Source organism: Bolinopsis microptera, chromosome 2, assembly GCF_026151205.1.
Source record: "Bolinopsis microptera isolate Bmic1 chromosome 2, MBARI_Bmic_1.0, whole genome shotgun sequence".
In the NCBI taxonomy this organism is placed as follows: domain Eukaryota; kingdom Metazoa; phylum Ctenophora; class Tentaculata; order Lobata; family Bolinopsidae; genus Bolinopsis; species Bolinopsis microptera.
The window spans coordinates 452,653-472,404 of NC_087073.1; the positions used below are offsets into that span (position 1 = coordinate 452,653).

Consider the following 19,752-nt stretch of genomic DNA (forward strand, 5'->3'; position numbering starts at 1 on the left):
AACCAATTTAAATAAAAATATCTGTATATTATAAAGATTTGCCTATGTGAACTAAAAAAGATTCTGCATTGATAATTTTTTGAGATTTCATTAATCTTATACAAGTTGTGACGAGGCACAATTACAATTTGGGGACGTACACATAATATTACGTAATCAACCGAGCGGGAGGGGGTCTCCAAATGATTACGCTAGTGTAATTTATACACAATAGCTGTGTAAAACTGATTACGGAGGGGGGGGGGGGGGGGGGGGGGGGGAATTGTTCAAAAATTGATTATGTAATATTATGTGAACGACCCTTTTATAGTATCGTAAGGCTGCCCACAAATAAATAGCCAAGTTCACCACATCCCGACCATCATAACCATAACCATGGTAACCATGGTAACCATGGTAACCATGGTAACCATTATAACCACGGTAACCATTATAACCATGGTAACCATTATAACCATGGTAACCATTATAACCATGGTAACCATTATAACCATGGTAACCATTATAACCATGGTAACCATTATAACCATGGTAACCATTATAACCATGGTAACCATTATAACCATGGTAACCATTATAACCATGGTAACCATTATAACCATGGTAACCATTATAACCATGATATTTATAATTATGTCCCGGAACATTTTTACAGGCCCGCTATCCTACCACTGGCCTAAATATCCTACCACTGGCCTACCTAAAGTATGAACAACCTTAACCCCCATAATAAAGCAGGACATTTTCCTTATATTTCATTCAAACACGATTAATTTTCTGTGTAATATTAACTTTGGAATAAATCTGTCATCTTACAAATTATTCTTATTAAAAAATTGTAATTTCCATGAACACTTAATCTTTATCTCTCGGGAAACAATTGCCTGTAATAACTGATTAATTAAAAACTTGATACTTGATAGTAAAGTTGGTCTCTATCAAAACCCAACATAATACTAACCAAACTGTGCACATCTTTTTAATTTTCCAAAATTTATTATTCCAGGTCGCTAATACAATCAACTTGGCAATAACTGTAATAAACGTACAAAAATTGTTAATAAACAAGTAATCTGACTTCTTAAATATATTAATTTTGGAACACATTTAAGTTATTTAATTTTAAATCGAGTTAGATCCTACTATGTACCCAGTAAATATTTTAAATTTGAAATAAAGCTAATGCGAACACGTGTCAACATAATAATAGTAATTCTTTAAAAATAATTTAGATAGCTATAAAGTAAGTGCATAATCATGACATTATATTGTCGTCATAACACATTCCTGTTAAATCATCTCCTGACTATACTTGTAGAGCAGTGTTAACTCTGACTGTAGAGCAGTGTTAACTCTGACTGTAGAGCAGTGTTAACTCTGACTGTAGAGCAGTGTTAACTCTGACTGTAGAGCAGTGTTTATAACTCTGACTGTAGAGCAGTGTTAACTCTGACTGTAGAGCAGTGTTAACTCTGACTGTAGAGCAGTGTTAACTCATTCTGATTCATCATTTGAACACACTCTTGAACTCAGGTCAATCTATTTACAATATAAAATACTGTACACAATATAATCGGAAAGTTGTGAGTTTTCACAACTGATAATTCTCCTCTTTATCCGGAAAGACAGGACACTGAGTTCACTTGATTCCCGCTGCCGCTAGCTCTTCATCCGTAATCCCACTCTTCAGTGTACGTCGGAGAGACTTCCTTTGAGCCATTTTAGATTTGAGGCGCTGCCGAGTTCTGCGCCTAGGTCCATCAGGTTGCAGGGCACTCTCCAGGGACAGGGCTACCTCTTCAGGGGTGTCTGGTGTTTCTACTGCTGCTGGTGCTGCTGGAAAAATAGAATCCAGTTATTAATATTAAGGGAATGACATATTTAAACAACAATATAAAGATACCAGATGGGCGGAGGAGGAAAAAGAAATAGGTGTTATGTTGTGTAATGTTGTGTAATGTTGTGTAATGTTGTGTAATGTTGTGTAATGTTGTGTAATGTTGTGTAATGGTGTGTAATGTTGTGTAGTGTTGTGTAATGTTGTGTAATGTTGTGTAATGTTGTGTAATGTTGTGTAATGTCGTGTAATGTTGTGTAATGGTGTGTAATGTTGTGTAGTGTTGTGTAATGTTGTGAAATGTTGTGTAGTGTTGTGTAATGGTGTGTAATGTTGTGTAATGTTGTGTAATGTTGTGTAATATTGTGTAATGTTGTGAGGGACTGATCTGTAAAAAGGGGCTGATTAATGATCTGGTTGACATGTAACTAGGTGAGACCAATAGTCGTTGTACCAGTGCGCGGCTTTAGCTGTAGTCTACAAGTAAAGCCGCACACTGGTAACGAGTTAACGACTATTAGCTCGGTCTCAACTATTAGCTCAGTCTCACCTATTAGCTCGGTCTCACCTATTAGCTCAGTCTCACCTATTAGCTCGGTCTCACCTATTAGCTCAGTCTCACCTATTAGCTCAGTCTCACCTATTAGCTCGGTCTCACCTATTAGCTCAGTCTCACCTATTAGCTCGGTCTCACCTATTAGCTCAGTCTCACCTATTAGCTCAGTCTCACCTATTAGCTCAGTCTCACCTATTAGCTCAGTCTCACCTATTAGCTCGGTCTCACCTATTAGCTCAGTCTCACCTATTAGCTCAGTCTCACCTATTAGCTCGGTCTCACCTATTAGCTCAGTCTCACCTATTAGCTCAGTCTCACCTATTAGCTCGGTCTCACCTATTAGCTCGGTCTCACCTATTAGCTTGGTCTCACCTATTAGCTTGGTCTCACCTATTAGCTCGGTCTCACCTATTAGCTCAGTCTCACCTATTAGCTCGGTCTCACCTATTAGCTTGGTCTCACCTATTAGCTTGGTCTCACCTATTAGCTCGGTCTCACCTATTAGCTCGGTCTCACCTATTAGCTCAGTCTCACCTATTAGCTCAGTCTCACCTATTAGCTCGGTCTCACCTATTAGCTCGGTCTCACCTATTAGCTCAGTCTCACCTATTAGCTCAGTCTCACCTATTAGCTCGGTCTCACCTATTAGCTCGGTCTCACCTATTAGCTCAGTCTCACCTATTAGCTCAGTCTCACCTATTAGCTCAGTCTCACCTATTAGCTCGGTCTCACCTATTAGCTTGGTCTCACCTATTAGCTCAGTCTCACCTATTAGCTCAGTCTCACCTATTAGCTCGGTCTCACCTATTAGCTCGGTCTCACCTATTAGCTCAGTCTCACCTATTAGCTCAGTCTCACCTATTAGCTCGGTCTCACCTATTAGCTCGGTCTCAACTATTAGCTCAGTCTCACATATTAGCTCAGTCTCACCTATTAGCTCAGTATCACCTATTAGCTCGGTCTCACCTATTAGCTCAGTCTCACCTATTAGCTCGGTCTCACCTATTAGCTCGGTCTCACCGGTTTCAACATGATCACATAATTTCATGAACAGGGGAGGCTGCACATCAGTATAAGAAACCTCATTTTTATGTCAAGAAAATGGTGAAACGTTTTTGTTCATCCGAGTTCCGAGCTCGACACCTTAATCAAACTCAAATCGTTTAAGCGTAATTCGGATAAATGTTTCATGAAATTAAAATCAAGTGAGTTACTGACACAAACGAATTACACATCAGTAAAATTCATGTAGTTTACGGAATTTGTAAAACCCACACGATCTATTCCCGAACACGCTTACCCCTGCTCTCTCGAAATGAAGGCATCGAGAATGACATTCCTACGATTGGTTAGAAATTGATTAACTCATCGGTTGTAAAAACCATGCTCCCAATAAAAAAGAATGCACATCCTGATATAAATTATCAAGTTATGGCTTGAAGTATGAACTATGGCAACTTGCCATAATGGCAACTTGGCAACTTGCCATAATGGCAACTTGGCAACTTGCCATAATGGCAACTTGGCAACTTGCCATAATGGCAACTTGGCAACTTGCCATAATGGCAACTTGGCAACTTGCCATAATGGCAACTTGGCAACTTGCCATAATGGCAACTTGGCAACTTGCCATAATGGCAACTTGGCAACTTGCCATAATGGCAACTTGGCAACTTGCCATAATGGCAACTTGGCAACTTGCCATAATGGCAACTTGGCAACTTGCCATAATGGCAACTTGGCAACTTGCCATAATGGCAACTTGGCAACTTGCCATAATGGCAACTTGGCAACTTGCCATTATGGCAACTTGCCATAATGGCAACTTGGCAACTTGCCATAATGGCAACTTGGCAACTTGCCATAATGGCAACTTGGCAACTTGCCATAATGGCAACTTGGCAACTTGCCATAATGGCAACTTGGCAACTTGCCATAATGGCAACTTGGCAACTTGCCATAATGGCAACTTGGCAACTTGCCATAATGGCAACTTGGCAACTTGCCATAATGGCAACTTGGCAACTTGCCATAATGGCAACTTGGCAACTTGCCATAATGGCAACTTGGCAACTTGCCATAATGGCAAGGCGTACAATAATACTTACGGGATTTAGTCTTGGCAAGGAGTTTCTTAGTTTTTGGATCGATAGCCTGATTGGCACTTTCCGCTCGTTCCCGGTCAGGCCTTCCGACGTGTTTCCCGGATACCATGTTCTTAATATCTGTTATCTTTATACCTCGTGTTTTACGGCGCTCCTGGTGGATTAAGATGATTTAAAGTGTGTGTATATACGGATACCATGTTCTTAATATCTGTTATCTTTATACCTCGTGTTTTACGGCGCTCCTGGTGGATTAAGATGATTTAAAGTGTGTGTATTATATACGGATACCATGTTCTTAAGATCTGTTATCTTTATACCTCGTGTTTTACGGCGCTCCTGGTGGATTAAGATGATTTAAAGTGTGTGTATATACGGATACCATGTTCTTAAGATCTGTTATCTTTATACCTCGTGTTTTACGGCGCTCCTGGTGGATTAAGATGATTTAAAGTTTGTATATATGCGTATATCTGTGTGTAACTATGGTAACTAGTAGTGTAACTATGGTAACTAGTAGTATATCTGCGGCAAGTTTTCTCTTAAGACAGTGTCAGTATTGGCAAATATAAAATACTGACATTAATACATCACATAACAGGGATTTTACTCGTTACTTGCCCCCCCCCCCCCCCCCACTACATTATTTGTCTGCTAAAATACAGGTGCCGAAATAAAGTGTTACCAGGAGAATAATTACAAACTTTAAAACTTCCCAAAGTTTACAAGGTACCCAAGGTAGGTACAGTTTACAAGGTACCCAAGGTACTATACTTGGTAAACAGGTATGTTTTACAAGGTACCCAAGGTACTATACTTGGTAAACAGGTATGTTTTACAAGGTACCCAAGGTACTATACTTGGTAAACAGGTATGTTTTACAAGGTACCCAAGGTACTATACTTGGTAAACAGGTATGTTTTACAAGGTACCCAAGGTACTATACTTGGTAAACAGGTATGTTTTACAAGGTACCCAAGGTACTATACTTGGTAAACAGGTATGTTTTACAAACCTTCATTTTCTTCTTCTTCGCCTGCTCCAGTACGACCGCTTCAATCGCTGTGCGGTACTCCAGAGCAAACTCGCTTATAATCCTACAAAACTCATCTGGTACCATGAACCTGTCAACGTACACAACAGTCAGTCGCTAGATAAGCTAGATAAGCTAGATAAGCTAGATAAGCTAGATAAGCTAGATAAGCTAGATAAGCTAGATAAGCTAGATAAGGTAGATAAGCTAGATAAGCTAGATAAGCTAGATAAGCTAGATAAGCTAGATAAGCTAGATAAGCTAGATAAGCTAGATAAGTTAGATAAGCTAGATAAGCTAGATAAGCTAGATAAGCTAGATAAGCTAGATAAGCTAGATAAGCTAGATAAGCTAGATAAGCTAGATAAGCTAGATAAGCTAGATAAGCTAGATAAGATAGATAAGCTAGATAAGCTAGATAAGCTAGATAAGCTAGATAAGCTAGATAAGCTAGATAAGCTAGATAAGCTAGATAAGCTAGATAAGCTAGATAAGCTAGATAAGCTAGATAAGGTAGATAAGCTAGATAAGCTAGATAAGCTAGATAAGCTAGATAAGCTAGATAAGCTAGATAAGCTAGATAAGTTAGATAAGCTAGATAAGCTAGATAAGCTAGATAAGCTAGATAAGCTAGATAAGCTAGATAAGCTAGATAAGCTAGATAAGCTAGATAAGCTAGATAAGCTAGATAAGCTAGATAAGCTAGATAAGCTAGATAAGCTAGATAAGTTAGATAAGATAGATAAGCTAGATAAGCTAGATAAGCTAGATAAGCTAGATAAGCTAGATAAGCTAGATAAGCTAGATAAGCTAGATAAGCTAGATAAGCTAGATAAGTTAGATAAGCTAGATAAGCTAGATAAGCTAGATAAGCTAGATAAGCTAGATAAGCTAGATGAGCTAGATGAGCTAGATGAGCTAGATGAGCTAGATAAGCTAGATAAGCTAGATAAGTTAGATAAGCTAGATAAGGTAGATAAGCTAGATAAGGTAGATAAGCTAGATAAGCTAGATAAGCTAGATAAGCTAGATGAGCTAGATAAGCTAGATAAGCTAGATAAGCTAGATAAGCTAGATAAGCTAGATAAGTTAGATAAGCTAGATAAGCTAGATAAGCTAGATAAGCTAGATAAGCTAGATAAGCTAGATAAGCTAGATAAGCTAGATAAGCTAGATAAGCTAGATAAGCTAGATAAGCTAGATAAGCTAGATAAGCTATCATGAATTCAAAAAGGTTCTTCCGATTCTGTCAAATCTAACATCTTCAGTCAGAAACAGAGAGCCGAGAGGTTTAGTTGGTTATTTGAACACTGAAATAAGCAGTTGCACAGCGAATCTTTCACTAACGCCAAAGAAAAGGTGACATTTTAAAACTCACTTTTTTACAGGATCTATTCCAAAGTAGAGAAGTAAATTATAATATCTGTTGGCAACCCTTTTATTCACTAGTTTCAAGATATTAATCCGCTCAGCAACCGATCGTAAAAAGGTCAACTGCTTCTGCATAATTTCGTTTGTAGAAGACGTGTGTTTGCTGGTGGAAAAATAAAGTTTTAAAATTTAATGCTAAAACGTATGCGGAGGGTAACCGTGGCGACGACACAAGATACAATTCGAAAACTATCATAACATGGAGAAAATGTGGACAACAAAACCACGACCATCATTTCTAGACTCTTCTTTAACAGCGCAACCTTCACAGGAAAAAAAGGAAATCTCGAAGTGTAAACCTTATGATGCGGAGATCTATGTGGTTACTATGTGGTTACTATGTGGTTACTATGTGGTTACTATGTGGTTACTATGTGGTTACTATGTGGTTACTACTGGTAAGTGTAAAGTAAACCTTATGATCCGGAGATCTATGTGGTTACTATGTGGTTACTATGTGGTTACTATGTGGTTACTATGTGGTTACTATGTGGTTACTATGTGGTTACTATGTGGTTACTATGTGGTTACTATGGTTACTACTGGTAAGTGTAAAGTAAACCTTATGATCCGGAGATCTATGTGGTTACTATGTGGTTACTATGTGGTTACTATGTGGTTACTATGGTTACTATGTGGTTACTACTGGTAAGTGTAAAGTAAAAACCTTATGATGCGGAGATCTTCCCAGCTACGATCACAAAGTTGATCCATCTTCTCTAAAGTGGCGCCCACTTCGTCAAACGAGATCCGACATATTCTGTGTGTGTGTCCTATCTCCTGAACAGTAAATATTGTTAATACAAAGTACAGATTAACAATTCTAACAGATCGAATTTTTTGTGGTTTTTAAGGCAAACAAAAATTTAAACAAAATTCCAACAAATCAATCCCTTGTTCAGTTGTGGTTATATTTTATAATTTTTTTAAGGAATCATTTCTCCGATAAGTGGTGGACACTGGTAACCGATAATTTTCCACAAGGGTTGCCAGAGTATTATGAGGACAAACTGCGAGCCACCTCAGACTCAACAGCCCCCCCCCCCAGGTATTATTATATTTAGCCCCCCCCCCAATGTATTATTATATTTAGCCCCCCCCCCCCCAAGTATTATTATATTTAGCCCCCCCCCCCCAAGTATTATTATATTTAGCCCCCCCCCAATGTATTATTATATTTAGCCCCCCCCCCAAGTATTATTATATTTAGCCCCCCCCCCCCAATGTATTATTATATTTAGCCCCCCCCCCAATGTATTATTATATTTGGCCCCCCCCCCAATGTATTATTATATTTAGCCCCCCCCCCCCAAGTATTATTATATTTAGCCCCCCCCCCCAGGTATTATTATATTTAGCCCTCCCCCCCAGGTATTATTATATTTAGCCCTCCCCCCCCCCAGGTATTATTATATTTAGCCCCCCCCCCCAATGTATTATTATATTTAGCCCCCCCCCCCCAATGTATTATTATATTTAGCCCCCCCCCCCCCCAAGTATTATTATATTTAGCCCCCCCCCCCCCCCAATGTATTATTATATTTAGCCCCCCCCCCCAAGTATTATTATATTTAGCCCCCCCCCCCCAATGTATTATTATATTTAGCCCCCCCCCAAGTATTATTATATTTAGCCCCCCCCCCAAGTATTATTATATTTAGCCCCCCCCCCCAATGTATTATTATATTTAGCCCCCCCCCCCCCAATGTATTATTATATTTAGCCCCCCCCCCCCAAGTATTATTATATTTAGCCCCCCCCCCAATGTATTATTATATTTAGCCCCCCCCCAAGTATTATTATATTTAGCCCCCCCCCCCAATGTATTATTATATTTAGCCCCCCCCCCAAGTATTATTATATTTAGCCCCCCCCCCCAAGTATTATTATATTTGGCCCCCCCCCCAATGTATTATTATATTTAGCCCCCCCCCCCCAAGTATTATTATATTTAAACCCCCCCCCCAGGTATTATTATATTTAGCCCTCCCCCCAGGTATTATTATATTTAGCCCTCCCCCCCCAGGTATTATTATATTTAGCCCCCCCCCCCAATGTATTATTATATTTAGCCCCCCCCCCCAATGTATTATTATATTTAGCCCCCCCCCCCCCCAAGTATTATTATATTTAGCCCCCCCCCCCCCCCCCAATGTATTATTATATTTAGCCCCCCCCCCCCAAGTATTATTATATTTAGCCCCCCCCCCCCAATGTATTATTATATTTAGCCCCCCCCCAAGTATTATTATATTTAGCCCCCCCCCCAAGTATTATTATATTTAGCCCCCCCCCCCAAGTATTATTATATTTGGCCCCCCCCCAATGTATTATTATATTTAGCCCCCCCCCCCCCCCCCAAGTATTATTATATTTAAACCCCCCCCCCAGGTATTATTATATTTAGCCCTCCCCCCAGGTATTATTATATTTAGCCCTCCCCCCCCATGTATTATTATATTTAGCCCCCCCCCCCAGGTATTATTATATTTAGCCCCCCCAGGTATTATTATATTTAGCCCCCCCCCAGGTATCATTATATTTACCACCCCCCCCAGGTATTATTATATTTAGCCCCCCCCCCCCAGGTATTATTATATTTAGCCCCCCCAGGTATTATTATATTTAGCCCCCCCCCAGGTATCATTATATTTACCCCCCCCCCAGGTATTACTATATTTAGCCCCCCCCCCCCAATGTATTATTATATTTACCCCCCCCCCCCCCCCCCAATGTATTATTATATTTAGCCCCCCCCCCCCCAAAAGGTATTATTATATTTAGCCCCCCCCCCCCCCAATGTATTATTATATTTACCCCCCCCCCCCCCCCAGGTATTATTATATTTAGCCCCCCCCCCCCAGGTATTATTATATTTAGCCCCCCCAGGTATTATTATATTTAGCCCCCCCCCAGGTATCATTATATTTACCCCCCCCCCAGGTATTACTATATTTAGCCCCCCCCCCCAGGTATTATTATATTTAGCCCCCCCCCCCCAATGTATTATTATATTTACCCCCCCCCCCCCCAGGTATTATTATATTTAGCCCCCCCCCCCCCAGGTATTATTATATTTAGCCCCCCCAGGTATTATTATATTTAGCCCCCCCCCAGGTATCATTATATTTACCCCCCCCCCAGGTATTACTATATTTAGCCCCCCCCCCCCCAGGTATTATTATATTTAGCCCCCCCCCCCCAATGTATTCTTATATTTACCCCCCCCCCCAATGTATTATTATATTTAGCCCCCCCCCCCCAATGTATTATTATATTTAGCCCCCCCCCCCCCCGGTATTATTATATTTAGCCCCCCCCCCCCCCCCCCAATGTATTATTATATTTATTTTACCCGGTGCAGGTCCCCTTGAGTTGGGTGGTTCTGGTGCATCATGCAGGCTACGTGGTGTACCATGGTTTGCTTTTTAACTGTGTCCTTGATGTCCGCCACTTTGCTCAGAAACGTCAGCTCGAAACCGTCACTCGTTTCCTGCGGAGGAATGTGGTTACTATGTGGTTACTATGTGGTTACTACTGGTTACTACTGGTTACTAATGGTTACTACTATTTACAACTCGAAACTGTCACACGTTTCCTGCGCAGGAATAAGTTTATCTTCTGTTTGCACGTGTGGACGCACACTTTTTGTTACATGATACCTATGATTATTATTTTTGTTTACCACCATATTCGCTACTAAATCACTAATGAGCTATGGAAAATAAGAGCGTGTACCTGGCGGAGGAAGTTGCCAATCTCCAGAAGGTAACTAATGATGAGATGCAGTGTTTTACAAGATTTCAGTTCCGAGCAGCACTCCTTCAGATCCATCAGATAGTCCGCTACCTGACAGTTCATATCATAGTTAACTAATTACAACACTAATAAACTAATTACAAACACTACAACACTACAAATACATTACATTTATTGAGCGGGCAAATCCTGTCCAAACCCAGGATGCACAACATGCAGAATTTGTTTTAACTTTGTATGAAAAGCATCAATGCAATTACCTGAGAGTACATATCATACAATTAATACACTAACTTGGACCACTTGATCTGCATGGTTAAAACTTTGCAGAGAGCAATTTTGGGAAGCTGAACATTACGTCAATGCTCCTTCATAAATCAATTTACCGATAAGATTCTAGCGTACCTCGTCTTCCAAAGCGTCGAAGTCGATCATGAAAGCCCAGATGTTCAGCCTATTCCTGATATTGGGGATTACTGAAAGTGTGTACACGAACTCTTCTTCTTTGGCAAGCGGAATGTCGGGATTAGCTAACTTGGCTTCGGTTATCTGGTTCTTCTCCTCTTCAGATGGCACCAACTTAACCAGCGACTGAAGAGGTGGGTATTTGACATTGGTATCATTTGCAAAATATAATCAATCACAGCCTCACAACACGCACTGAATGAACTGAAGAAAACCATGGTTACTACTGGTTACTACTGGTTACTACTGGTTATTACTGGTTACTAATGGTTACTACTGGTTACTACTGGTTACTACTGGTTATTACTGGTTACTACTGGTTACTACTGGTTACTACTGGTTATTACTGGTTACTAATGGTTACTACTGGTTACTACTGGTTACTACTGGTTATTACTGGTTACTAATGGTTACTACTGGTTACTACTGGTTACTACTGGTTATTACTGGTTACTAATGGTTACTACCCTTACTACTGGTTACTACTGGTTACTACTGGTTACTACTGGTTACATGGGTGCTCACACTGATGCCCTCTCGAGTGATGTGGGAAGTGTCCATGTTGAGGATAGCTTGTTTGATGTGGCGCGCAGCTGGCAGATGAGGCAGCTGGAGTCCTACTGTACGGGACCTGCTGCCTTCCAGAACTCTGATGAACTTTGCCGCCGTAGATTTTTCAGTGTCCAGGGACTTACTCGTTTCTATCTTCTTTTTGGCGAAAAGAACGGCGAGTTGGTCGTAGTCGACCTTAACCTCCGGGCGCTCTCTCCATATAGATTTAGACCTGAATATAAACAGGTTCAGAACTTGAAATCTACCATAAAAATCAAATGAAGAAATGAAAACGTTATAACCTCAATAAATTGCACAATGACAAGGTACTCATCAAACTCACTCTATTTTCGAGGCGGCGTAACCCGGAATGGTAGGCGGCAGTCCAGTCGTTTTATTTAGATTTACCTTAGACCAGAAAACTTTTACTAAATCTTTTTTGTTTGCTACTTTTCGCTTGGCTGATACACCGTCTGATTTAGAACCTGGGGCTGGCGGGGCGCCAGGAGCTCGAGGGGCACCAGGAGGTCGAGGGGCTGGTGGGGCACCAGGTGGTCGAGGTGCTGGTGGGGCACCAGGAGCTCGAGGGGCTGGTGGGGCACCAGGTGGTCGAGGGGCAGGAGGTGGAGGCGGAGCTCCCGGCGGGCGTGGGGCAGGAGGAGGGGGAGGAGCGCCTGGAAGTCTGGGTGCAGGAGGGGCACCGGGAGGTGGTGGAGGGGCAGGAGGTGCTCCAGGTGGTCTTGGAGCTGGGGGCACACCAGGTGGTCTTGGAGCTGGAGGAGCACCAGGTGCAGGTGGTGCACCAGGTGGAGGTGGTGCACCAGGGGCAGGTGCTACAGGCTGAACCGGTCTGGTTTCGATAACAGTTTTGACATTAATATCGTCTTTATCCGATAAGTCTGCAAAGTTATGTCGTTTGATAGCAAACGAGCTGTTCGAAATATTGAAAGTGGTAGGTCGACTGAGACTGGCTGGGTCAAAGGAAGGGATCACTTCCTCATCCTCTTCTTCTAATATGCACTTCTCGTTTACCACTTCCGGCTTCTGTGAAGGGTATATATAACTAACAAGCAGAGAAATTGTTAACCTTTAAGTTAACTTTGGTTTAATTCATTACCGAAAACGAGCAATTGACCTTAACCAGGCAGAATGCTCCAGCAGAATATATAAAATGGCTAAAAATTTAAATTTAATGAAAACCTCGTCAATTATTCTGCCAGTATCAATAGGTTCAGATTTTCTCATGTTTTTGATAACATCAATCTTGTTTTTAAGTCTGGACCAACTATTATTGTTTGAATTTTTGAGAATCTCGCTGTCTTTCTCCGGAAGGTCGCCCTTGTGCTGTTTCTGAGTTGCTCGGACCACCTCCTCAAACTGACGACCAACTGAGGTGGGGGTGAGTTTAAGGGGGGGGGGGGGGGGGGTGAGTTTAAAGGGGGGGGGGTGAGTTTAAGAGGGGGGGAGGGTGAGTTTAAGAGGGGGGGTGAGTTTAAGAGGGGGGGAGGGTGAGTTTAAGGGGAGGGGGTGAGGGTGAGTTTCAGGGGGGGGGGAGGGTGAGTTTAAGGGGGGGGGGGGGGGGGTGAGTTTAAGGGGGGTGAGGGTGAGTTTAAGGGGGGGGGTGATGGTGAGTTTAAGGGGGGGAGGTGAGGGTGAGTTTAAGGGGGGAGGTGAGGGTGAGTTTAAGGGGGGAGGGTGAGTTTAAGGGGGGAGGTGAGGGTGAGTTTAAGGGGGGGGGGTGATGGTGAGTTTAAGGGGGGGAGGTGAGGGTGAGTTTAAGGGGGGAGGTGAGGGTGAGTTTAAGGGGGGAGGGTGAGTTTAAGGGGGGAGGTGAGGGTGAGTTTAAGGGGGGGGGGGGAGGGTGAGTTTAAGGGGGGGGGGGGGGATTACTACAATAATCATACAATAATCATAGTACAATATGGGACCTATAAGAAACACTAAATTCCTCCTATGTTTACTGTTAAGTCTGTCAGCTGTTTGTCAGTCAACTGGAGCTAAAAAGAGAGAACGCGTCACGTGATGATACCAACGCATTCCAGTCCTCATTAACACCTATTCCTGTTGATCTATTGAATGGTCGAAGAGTTGGCAGACAACTGAACCCAATTGAACCTAGTTCCCACGCAGTTAACAGGCACCCAATCAGCTTAATTGGGTGACCTATCAGCTTAAATCCCAAAACGACAACTGAACCCAGGTCATATCACAACTGCACCCAAATTGAAAATACGACAACTGAACCCAACGATCGGATTTTCAGTGATATGACTGTGGTCATTATCACTATAGGATAGATCATGACCACTGTAATTTAGAGCATTGGAGCCCTGTGCTTAGCCCGGTAAAATATTAATACATACATGCTACATGAAGATTGAAGAGGTCTCCTCCTAGTCGTTGGAGTGGCCTGCATCACACACATCTCTTCTACGGTGTTCCACTAGTTTTAGCTAACTGTTTTACTGCGTCAGCGGTGCCAAACCTCATTCCCACGACCCTGACAACTTAGTAGCTGAGAAAGCAGAGTTCAGAGCAGAATTGAAGCGGAAAGCTGCCGACCAACACCTCCCAGCAACACAAAACCTCCTCACCGAAGCCTTATCTACATGCCCATCCGAAATCAACGTGGTACTACCTAAACTAGAATCCCTCGCCAGAAATTGTCCAACGATCACGAGCAGATAAGTCCGGATCTGCCAACCACTCCGAAGCACCAACCTCAACAGACCGAAATTATAGCACTAGAAACCAGGCAGCAGCTAAACTAGAACGGTATTTGGAAACCTGTTAAACTGTTAGTGATTTCTAGTGACGATTGGGTTCAGTTGTCGTTTCAAAGTTAATTAGGTAGTCTGATTGGGTCGAAGTCCTCGTTTAAAGTTAAACATCAGTAGTATCTGTCAGTAGTGGTACAAACAAGTCACCTCTCTCTGTGTCACAGTGTCACAGTGTCACAGTGTCACAGTGTCACAGTGTCACAGTGTCACAGTGGTCCTTGGTTTTAAACCTACTTCTATCATCTCTATGCTTCTTGTCATCATCAGACTTGATGTTGAGGATTGTTCTTCGCCTCCGCAAACGTTTCTCTGCCTTTTCCCGCCTCTCTTGTATCATAGCGATCCGAGCAGCGTCCGTCTTTTGAGGTGGTGGTGGGGGAACTACAAGATGATATGAGTTTAGAGGTGGTGGTGGGGGAACTACAAGATGATATGAGTTTAGAGGTGGTGGTGGGGGAACTACAAGATGATATGAGTTTTAGAGGTGGTGGTGGGGGAACTACAAGATGATATGAGTTTAGAGGTGGTGGTGGGGGAACTACAAGATGATATGAGTTTAGAGGTGGTGGTGGTGGAACTACAAGATGATATGAGTTTAGAGGCGGTGGTGGTGGAACTACAAGATGATATGAGTTTAGAGGCGGTGGTGGGGGAACTACAAGATGATATGAGTTTAGAGGCGGTGGTGGGGGAACTACAAGATGATATGAGTTTAGAGGTGGTGGTGGGGGAACTACAAGATGATATGAGTTTAGAGGTGGTGGTGGTGGGGGAACTACAAGATGATATGAGTTTAGAGGTGGTGGTGGGGGAACTACAAGATGATATGAAATTAGAGGTGGTGGTGGGGGAACTACAAGATGATATGAGTTTAGAGGCGGTGGTGGGGGAACTACAAGATGATATGAGTTTAGAGGTGGTGGTGGGGGAACTACAAGATGATATGAGTTTAGAGGTGGTGGTGGGGGAACTACAAGATGATATGAGTTTAGAGGTGGTGGTGGTGGAACTACAAGATGATATGAGTTTAGAGGTGGTGGTGGGGGAACTACAAGATGATATGAGTTTAGAGGTGGTGGTGGGGGAACTACAAGATGATATGAGTTTAGAGGTGGTGGTGGGGGAACTACAAGATGATATGAGTTTAGAGGTGGTGGTGGTGGAACTACAAGATGATATGAGTTTAGAGGTGGTGGTGGTGGAACTACAAGATGATATGAGTTTAGAGGTGGTGGTGGGGGAACTACAAGATGATATGAGTTTAGAGGTGGTGGTGGTGGAACTACAAGATGATATGAGTTTAGAGGCGGTGGTGGGGGAACTACAAGATGATATGAGTTTAGAGGCGGTGGTGGGGGAACTCCAAGATGATATGAGTTTAGAGGCTGGTGGTGGTGGAACTACAAGATGATATGAGTTTAGAGGTGGTGGTGTGGAACTACAAGATGATATGAGTTTAGAGGAGGTGGTGGTGGAACTACAAGATGATATGAGTTTAGAGGTGGTGGTGGTGGAACTACAAGATGATATGAGTTTAGAGGTGGTGGTGGTGGAACTACAAGATGATATGAGTTTAGAGGTGGTGGTGGTGGAACTACAAGATGATATGAGTTTAGAGGTGGGGTGGTGGTGGAACTACAAGATGATATGAGTTTTTTTGAGGGGGTGGTGGTGGAACTACCAAAATTTTTATGAAATTTAGAGGTGGGGGGTGTAACCCAAAACAAAAGGGTATTTAATTTAGAGGGGTGGGGGGTGGAACTAAAAAAATTATATGATTTTAGATGGGGTGGTGGTGGAACTACAAAGATGATATGAAATTTTAAAAAGGGTTGGGGGTTTTGGGTAACCCAAAAAATGATATGATTTTAGAGGGGGTGGGAGGGGGAAAAATTTCAAAATGAAAAGGAATTTAAAAAGGTGGTGGTGGGGGAAAATAAAAAATATGAAAATGATTTTTGAGGTGGTGGGGGGGGAAAAAATGAATGATTTTTGAAGGGGGTGGTGGGGGAACAAAAAGATGAATATTTTTTAAAGGGGGGTGGTGGTGGAACTACAAGAAAATAGAGTTTTTGAGGGGTGGTGGAACTTAAAAAATTATATGGTTTTGAAATTGGGGGTGGGGGAACTAACAAGATGAAAAAAGGGTTTTGAGGGGGTGGGGTTGGGAAATAAAAATAAGGTTTATGGGGTGGGGTTTTGGAATAAAGATTATAAAAAAGGCGGGGGGTGGTGGGCCCCAAAAAAAGAAGAATGATTTTGGGTGGGGGGTGGGAAAATAAAAAGATGATATGAGTTTTTAGGGAGGCGGGGGGGGAGGAATGGAAAATACAAGATATTGGGGTCTAAAGGTGGGTGGTGGGGGAACTACAAGATGATTTTGAGTTTAAAAGGTGGTGGTGGGGGAACCCCCAAAAATGGAAAAAGTTTTGGGGGGTGGTGGTGGGGGAAATCAAGAAGATTAAAAATTTAAAAAGGGGGGTGGTTGGGAAAAAACCCAAAAAGATTGAGTTTAGGGTGGTTGGGGGAGGAAAATAAAAAGGGTTTATATGAGTTTAGAGGGGGGTGGGAACAAACAAAATTTTGGGGGTTAAAGGGGTTTAGGAGGGTTGGGGTGTGGAACCAACAAAAATATATGTTTAGGGGGTGTGGGGGAACTCCCGATGATATTAGTTTAGAGGGGTGGGGGTGGAAAAATACAAATGATATGAGTTTAGGGGGTGGTGGTGGGGGAACCAAAAAAATGATAAGAGTTTAGAAAGGGATTTGGGGGGGGAACTACAAGAGATATTTAGTTTTTAGGGGGTGGGGTGGAACTTACAAGAAGATATGAGTTTTGAGGGGGTGGTGGGGGGAAAATAAAAAGAAATATTTTTTTTAAAGGTGGGTTTGGGGGTGGGGGAACTACAAGATGGGGTTTAGGGTTTTGAGGTGGTGGTGGGGGAACTAAAGATATATGAGTTTAGAGGTGGTGGGGGGGGGAACCCAACCAAAGATGATAAGAGTTTTGAGGTGGTGGGGGTTGGGAAATAAAAAGATGATAAAGAGTTTAGAGGGGGTGGAGGAAAATTACCCGATATATGAGTTTTAGGGTTTTTGGTGGTGGGAAATAACCCGAAGGTATTATTTTAAGGGGGTGGGGTGGGGAACAACAAGGGGTGATAAAAGTTTTAAAAGGGGGGTTGGGGGGGAACTACAAGAAAAAAAATATTTTTTAAGGGGGTTTTTGGGGGGGAACTACAAGATGAAAGTTTAGAGGCGGTTTGGGGGTGGAAATACAAGATTAATGAGTTTTTGAGGTGGGGGTGGGCCCACAAGATTAATGATTTTTAGGGGGTGGGGTGGGGGAAATACAAAAAATTATATGCGTTTAAGGGGGGAGGAGGTGGTGGGGAACACAAAAAAGGGTGGGGTGGGAAAAAACAAGATGAATGGTTTAAAATGGTTCAATAACAAATGGAAAGGTTTTAAAGGGGGGGGTTTTGGGGTTGGAACAAAAAGATTATATGGGGTTTAGAAGGGGGTGTGGGGGAACTACAAGATGATAAAAGTTTTTGAGGGGTGGGTGGGGAACTACAAAGAAAAATTTAGATTGGGGGTTTAGAGGGTTTTGGGGGGGGGGAACTTTCAAGATGGAAAAGGTTTAGATGGGGGTGGGGGGAAAAAACAAATGATATGAAATTTTTAAAAGGGGGTGGTGGGGGAAATACAAGATGTATGAGTTTTTGAGGGGTGGGTTGTTAAAATAAAAATGAATGATTTTTTGAGGTGGGGGTGGGGGAAATAAAAAATATATGAATTTTTTGAGGGGTGGTGGTGGAATACAAGAGATATGAGTTTAAGGGGTGGGTGGGGGACAAAAGATGATATAGGGGGGTTTAGGGGGGGGGGTTTGGGGGAAAATAAAAAATGAAAATAGTTTTTTGAGGCGGGGGTTTTGGGGGGAAATACAAATATATGAGTTTAAAAGGTGGTGGGGGGGGGAACTACAAAGATTAAAAAGTTTAGAAGGGGGAGGTTTGGGGGGGAATTAAAAAGATGATATGGGTTTTTTTTTGGGGTGGGTGGGGAACTACCAAAGAAATGAGATTTTGGGGGGGTGGTGGGGAACCCACAAGATGATATGAGTTTAGGGGGGGTGTGGTGGTTTAAAACAAAAAGAAGATATGAGTTTAAAAGGTGGTGGTTTGGGGAAAAACCAAAAGAATTTTATTTAAATTTTAGGAGGTGGTGGTTTTGGGGGGCTAAAAAAATAAAAATTTTTTGGGTTTTTTGGGGGGGAAACCCCCCAAAATATAGTTTGGGGGTGGTGGGCCCCAAAAAAATAAAGGGTTTTGAAGAGGTTTTTTAACCCCCCACCGAAATGGTATATTTTGGATGTTTTAACCCCACAATTAAAAATTTTTTTAGGATTTTGTAACCAACAACCAAAAATTTTAAAGATTAATTTTAACCCCCAAATTATTTTGAGTATTTAATTATGTGGGGGAAAATTAAAATTTTATTTTTGAGTTTTAACAAAACCGGAAATTTTTAACCCCCCAACAAAATTTATTTTTTTTCAAAACCCCCCCTTATAAACCCCCCAAAAAATTTGGAAAATTTAAACCATGGTCGGAAAAATTTTTTAAGGCACCGGGGTCACGACCAAAACACCCCTTTACCGATCGATGTGGAAACCAATAAATTCCCCTACAAAACTACCAAAAGGCCTTTTATTTCATGATCGTTTGTAACGGGGGCCCCTTTAATTTAAAAAGGCAAAATATTTTTTCAATTCGGGAGTAAACCCCGAAAAACACAACCCTTTACTTTTTAAAAGTGTCTTTCCATTTAAATTTTGGTATCCGGCAATTTTTGACCCTGATCAAAGTAAAAACCTTTAATCTTTGACAGTAAAAGAATGAAAATCATCCTCGGCCCGTGTTATAAAAAAGGGTAATTTTTACAGAGTGCCAAATAACAAAAAATCGAGGCCCGAAGCTTTAACCTTTCCCCAATTTCTGCAAACAAAAATTTTAAAAGTTAAAGGGTTCTAAATTGCGGTAAAAAGAAAAAAATCTACCTTTGGGAAATTAAAATTTAAAAGGGGAAAAATTTCAGAAAATTTGGATTTAACACTTTAAAATTTCCCCTGTTAAAAGTTGGGTTGAAAAACTAAAAATTTCCCATGTTTAAAAGGGTTTGGGTTGGGAAAACAAAATTTCCCTGTTAGATTTTGGGTTGAAAAACAA

General features: G+C 41.8%; 1 protein-coding gene across 1 annotated transcript; it reads right to left on the minus strand.

Moving 5' to 3' along the window:
- Positions 1-631: 631 nt before the first annotated feature.
- LOC134811180 (FH1/FH2 domain-containing protein 3-like) lies at positions 632-14,873 on the minus strand. Its single transcript, XM_063817929.1, has 12 exons — positions 14,753-14,873; positions 12,939-13,126; positions 12,082-12,782; positions 11,712-11,970; positions 11,127-11,312; positions 10,701-10,811; positions 10,318-10,455; positions 7,630-7,742; positions 6,910-7,065; positions 5,514-5,622; positions 4,502-4,652; positions 632-1,836 (listed from the first exon to the last, which is right to left on the minus strand). The coding sequence occupies exons 1-12, from the start codon at positions 14,853-14,855 to the stop codon at positions 1,640-1,642; spliced, it is 2,412 nt and encodes an 803-aa protein (XP_063673999.1). The 5' UTR covers positions 14,856-14,873; the 3' UTR covers positions 632-1,639.
- Positions 14,874-19,752: the final 4,879 nt, after the last annotated feature.

Coding starts and splice junctions, on each gene's coding strand:
- LOC134811180 (XM_063817929.1), bottom strand. CDS start 14,855: ATGATACAAGAGAGGCGGGAAAAGGCAGAGAAACGTTTGCGGAGGCGA. Junction 10,812..11,126: donor TCGACGCTTTGGAAGACGAG/GTACGCTAGAAT, acceptor ATGAACTGTCAG/GTAGCGGACTATCTGATGGA. Junction 10,456..10,700: donor TTGGCAACTTCCTCCGCCAG/GTACACGCTCTT, acceptor ATTCCTCCGCAG/GAAACGAGTGACGGTTTCGA.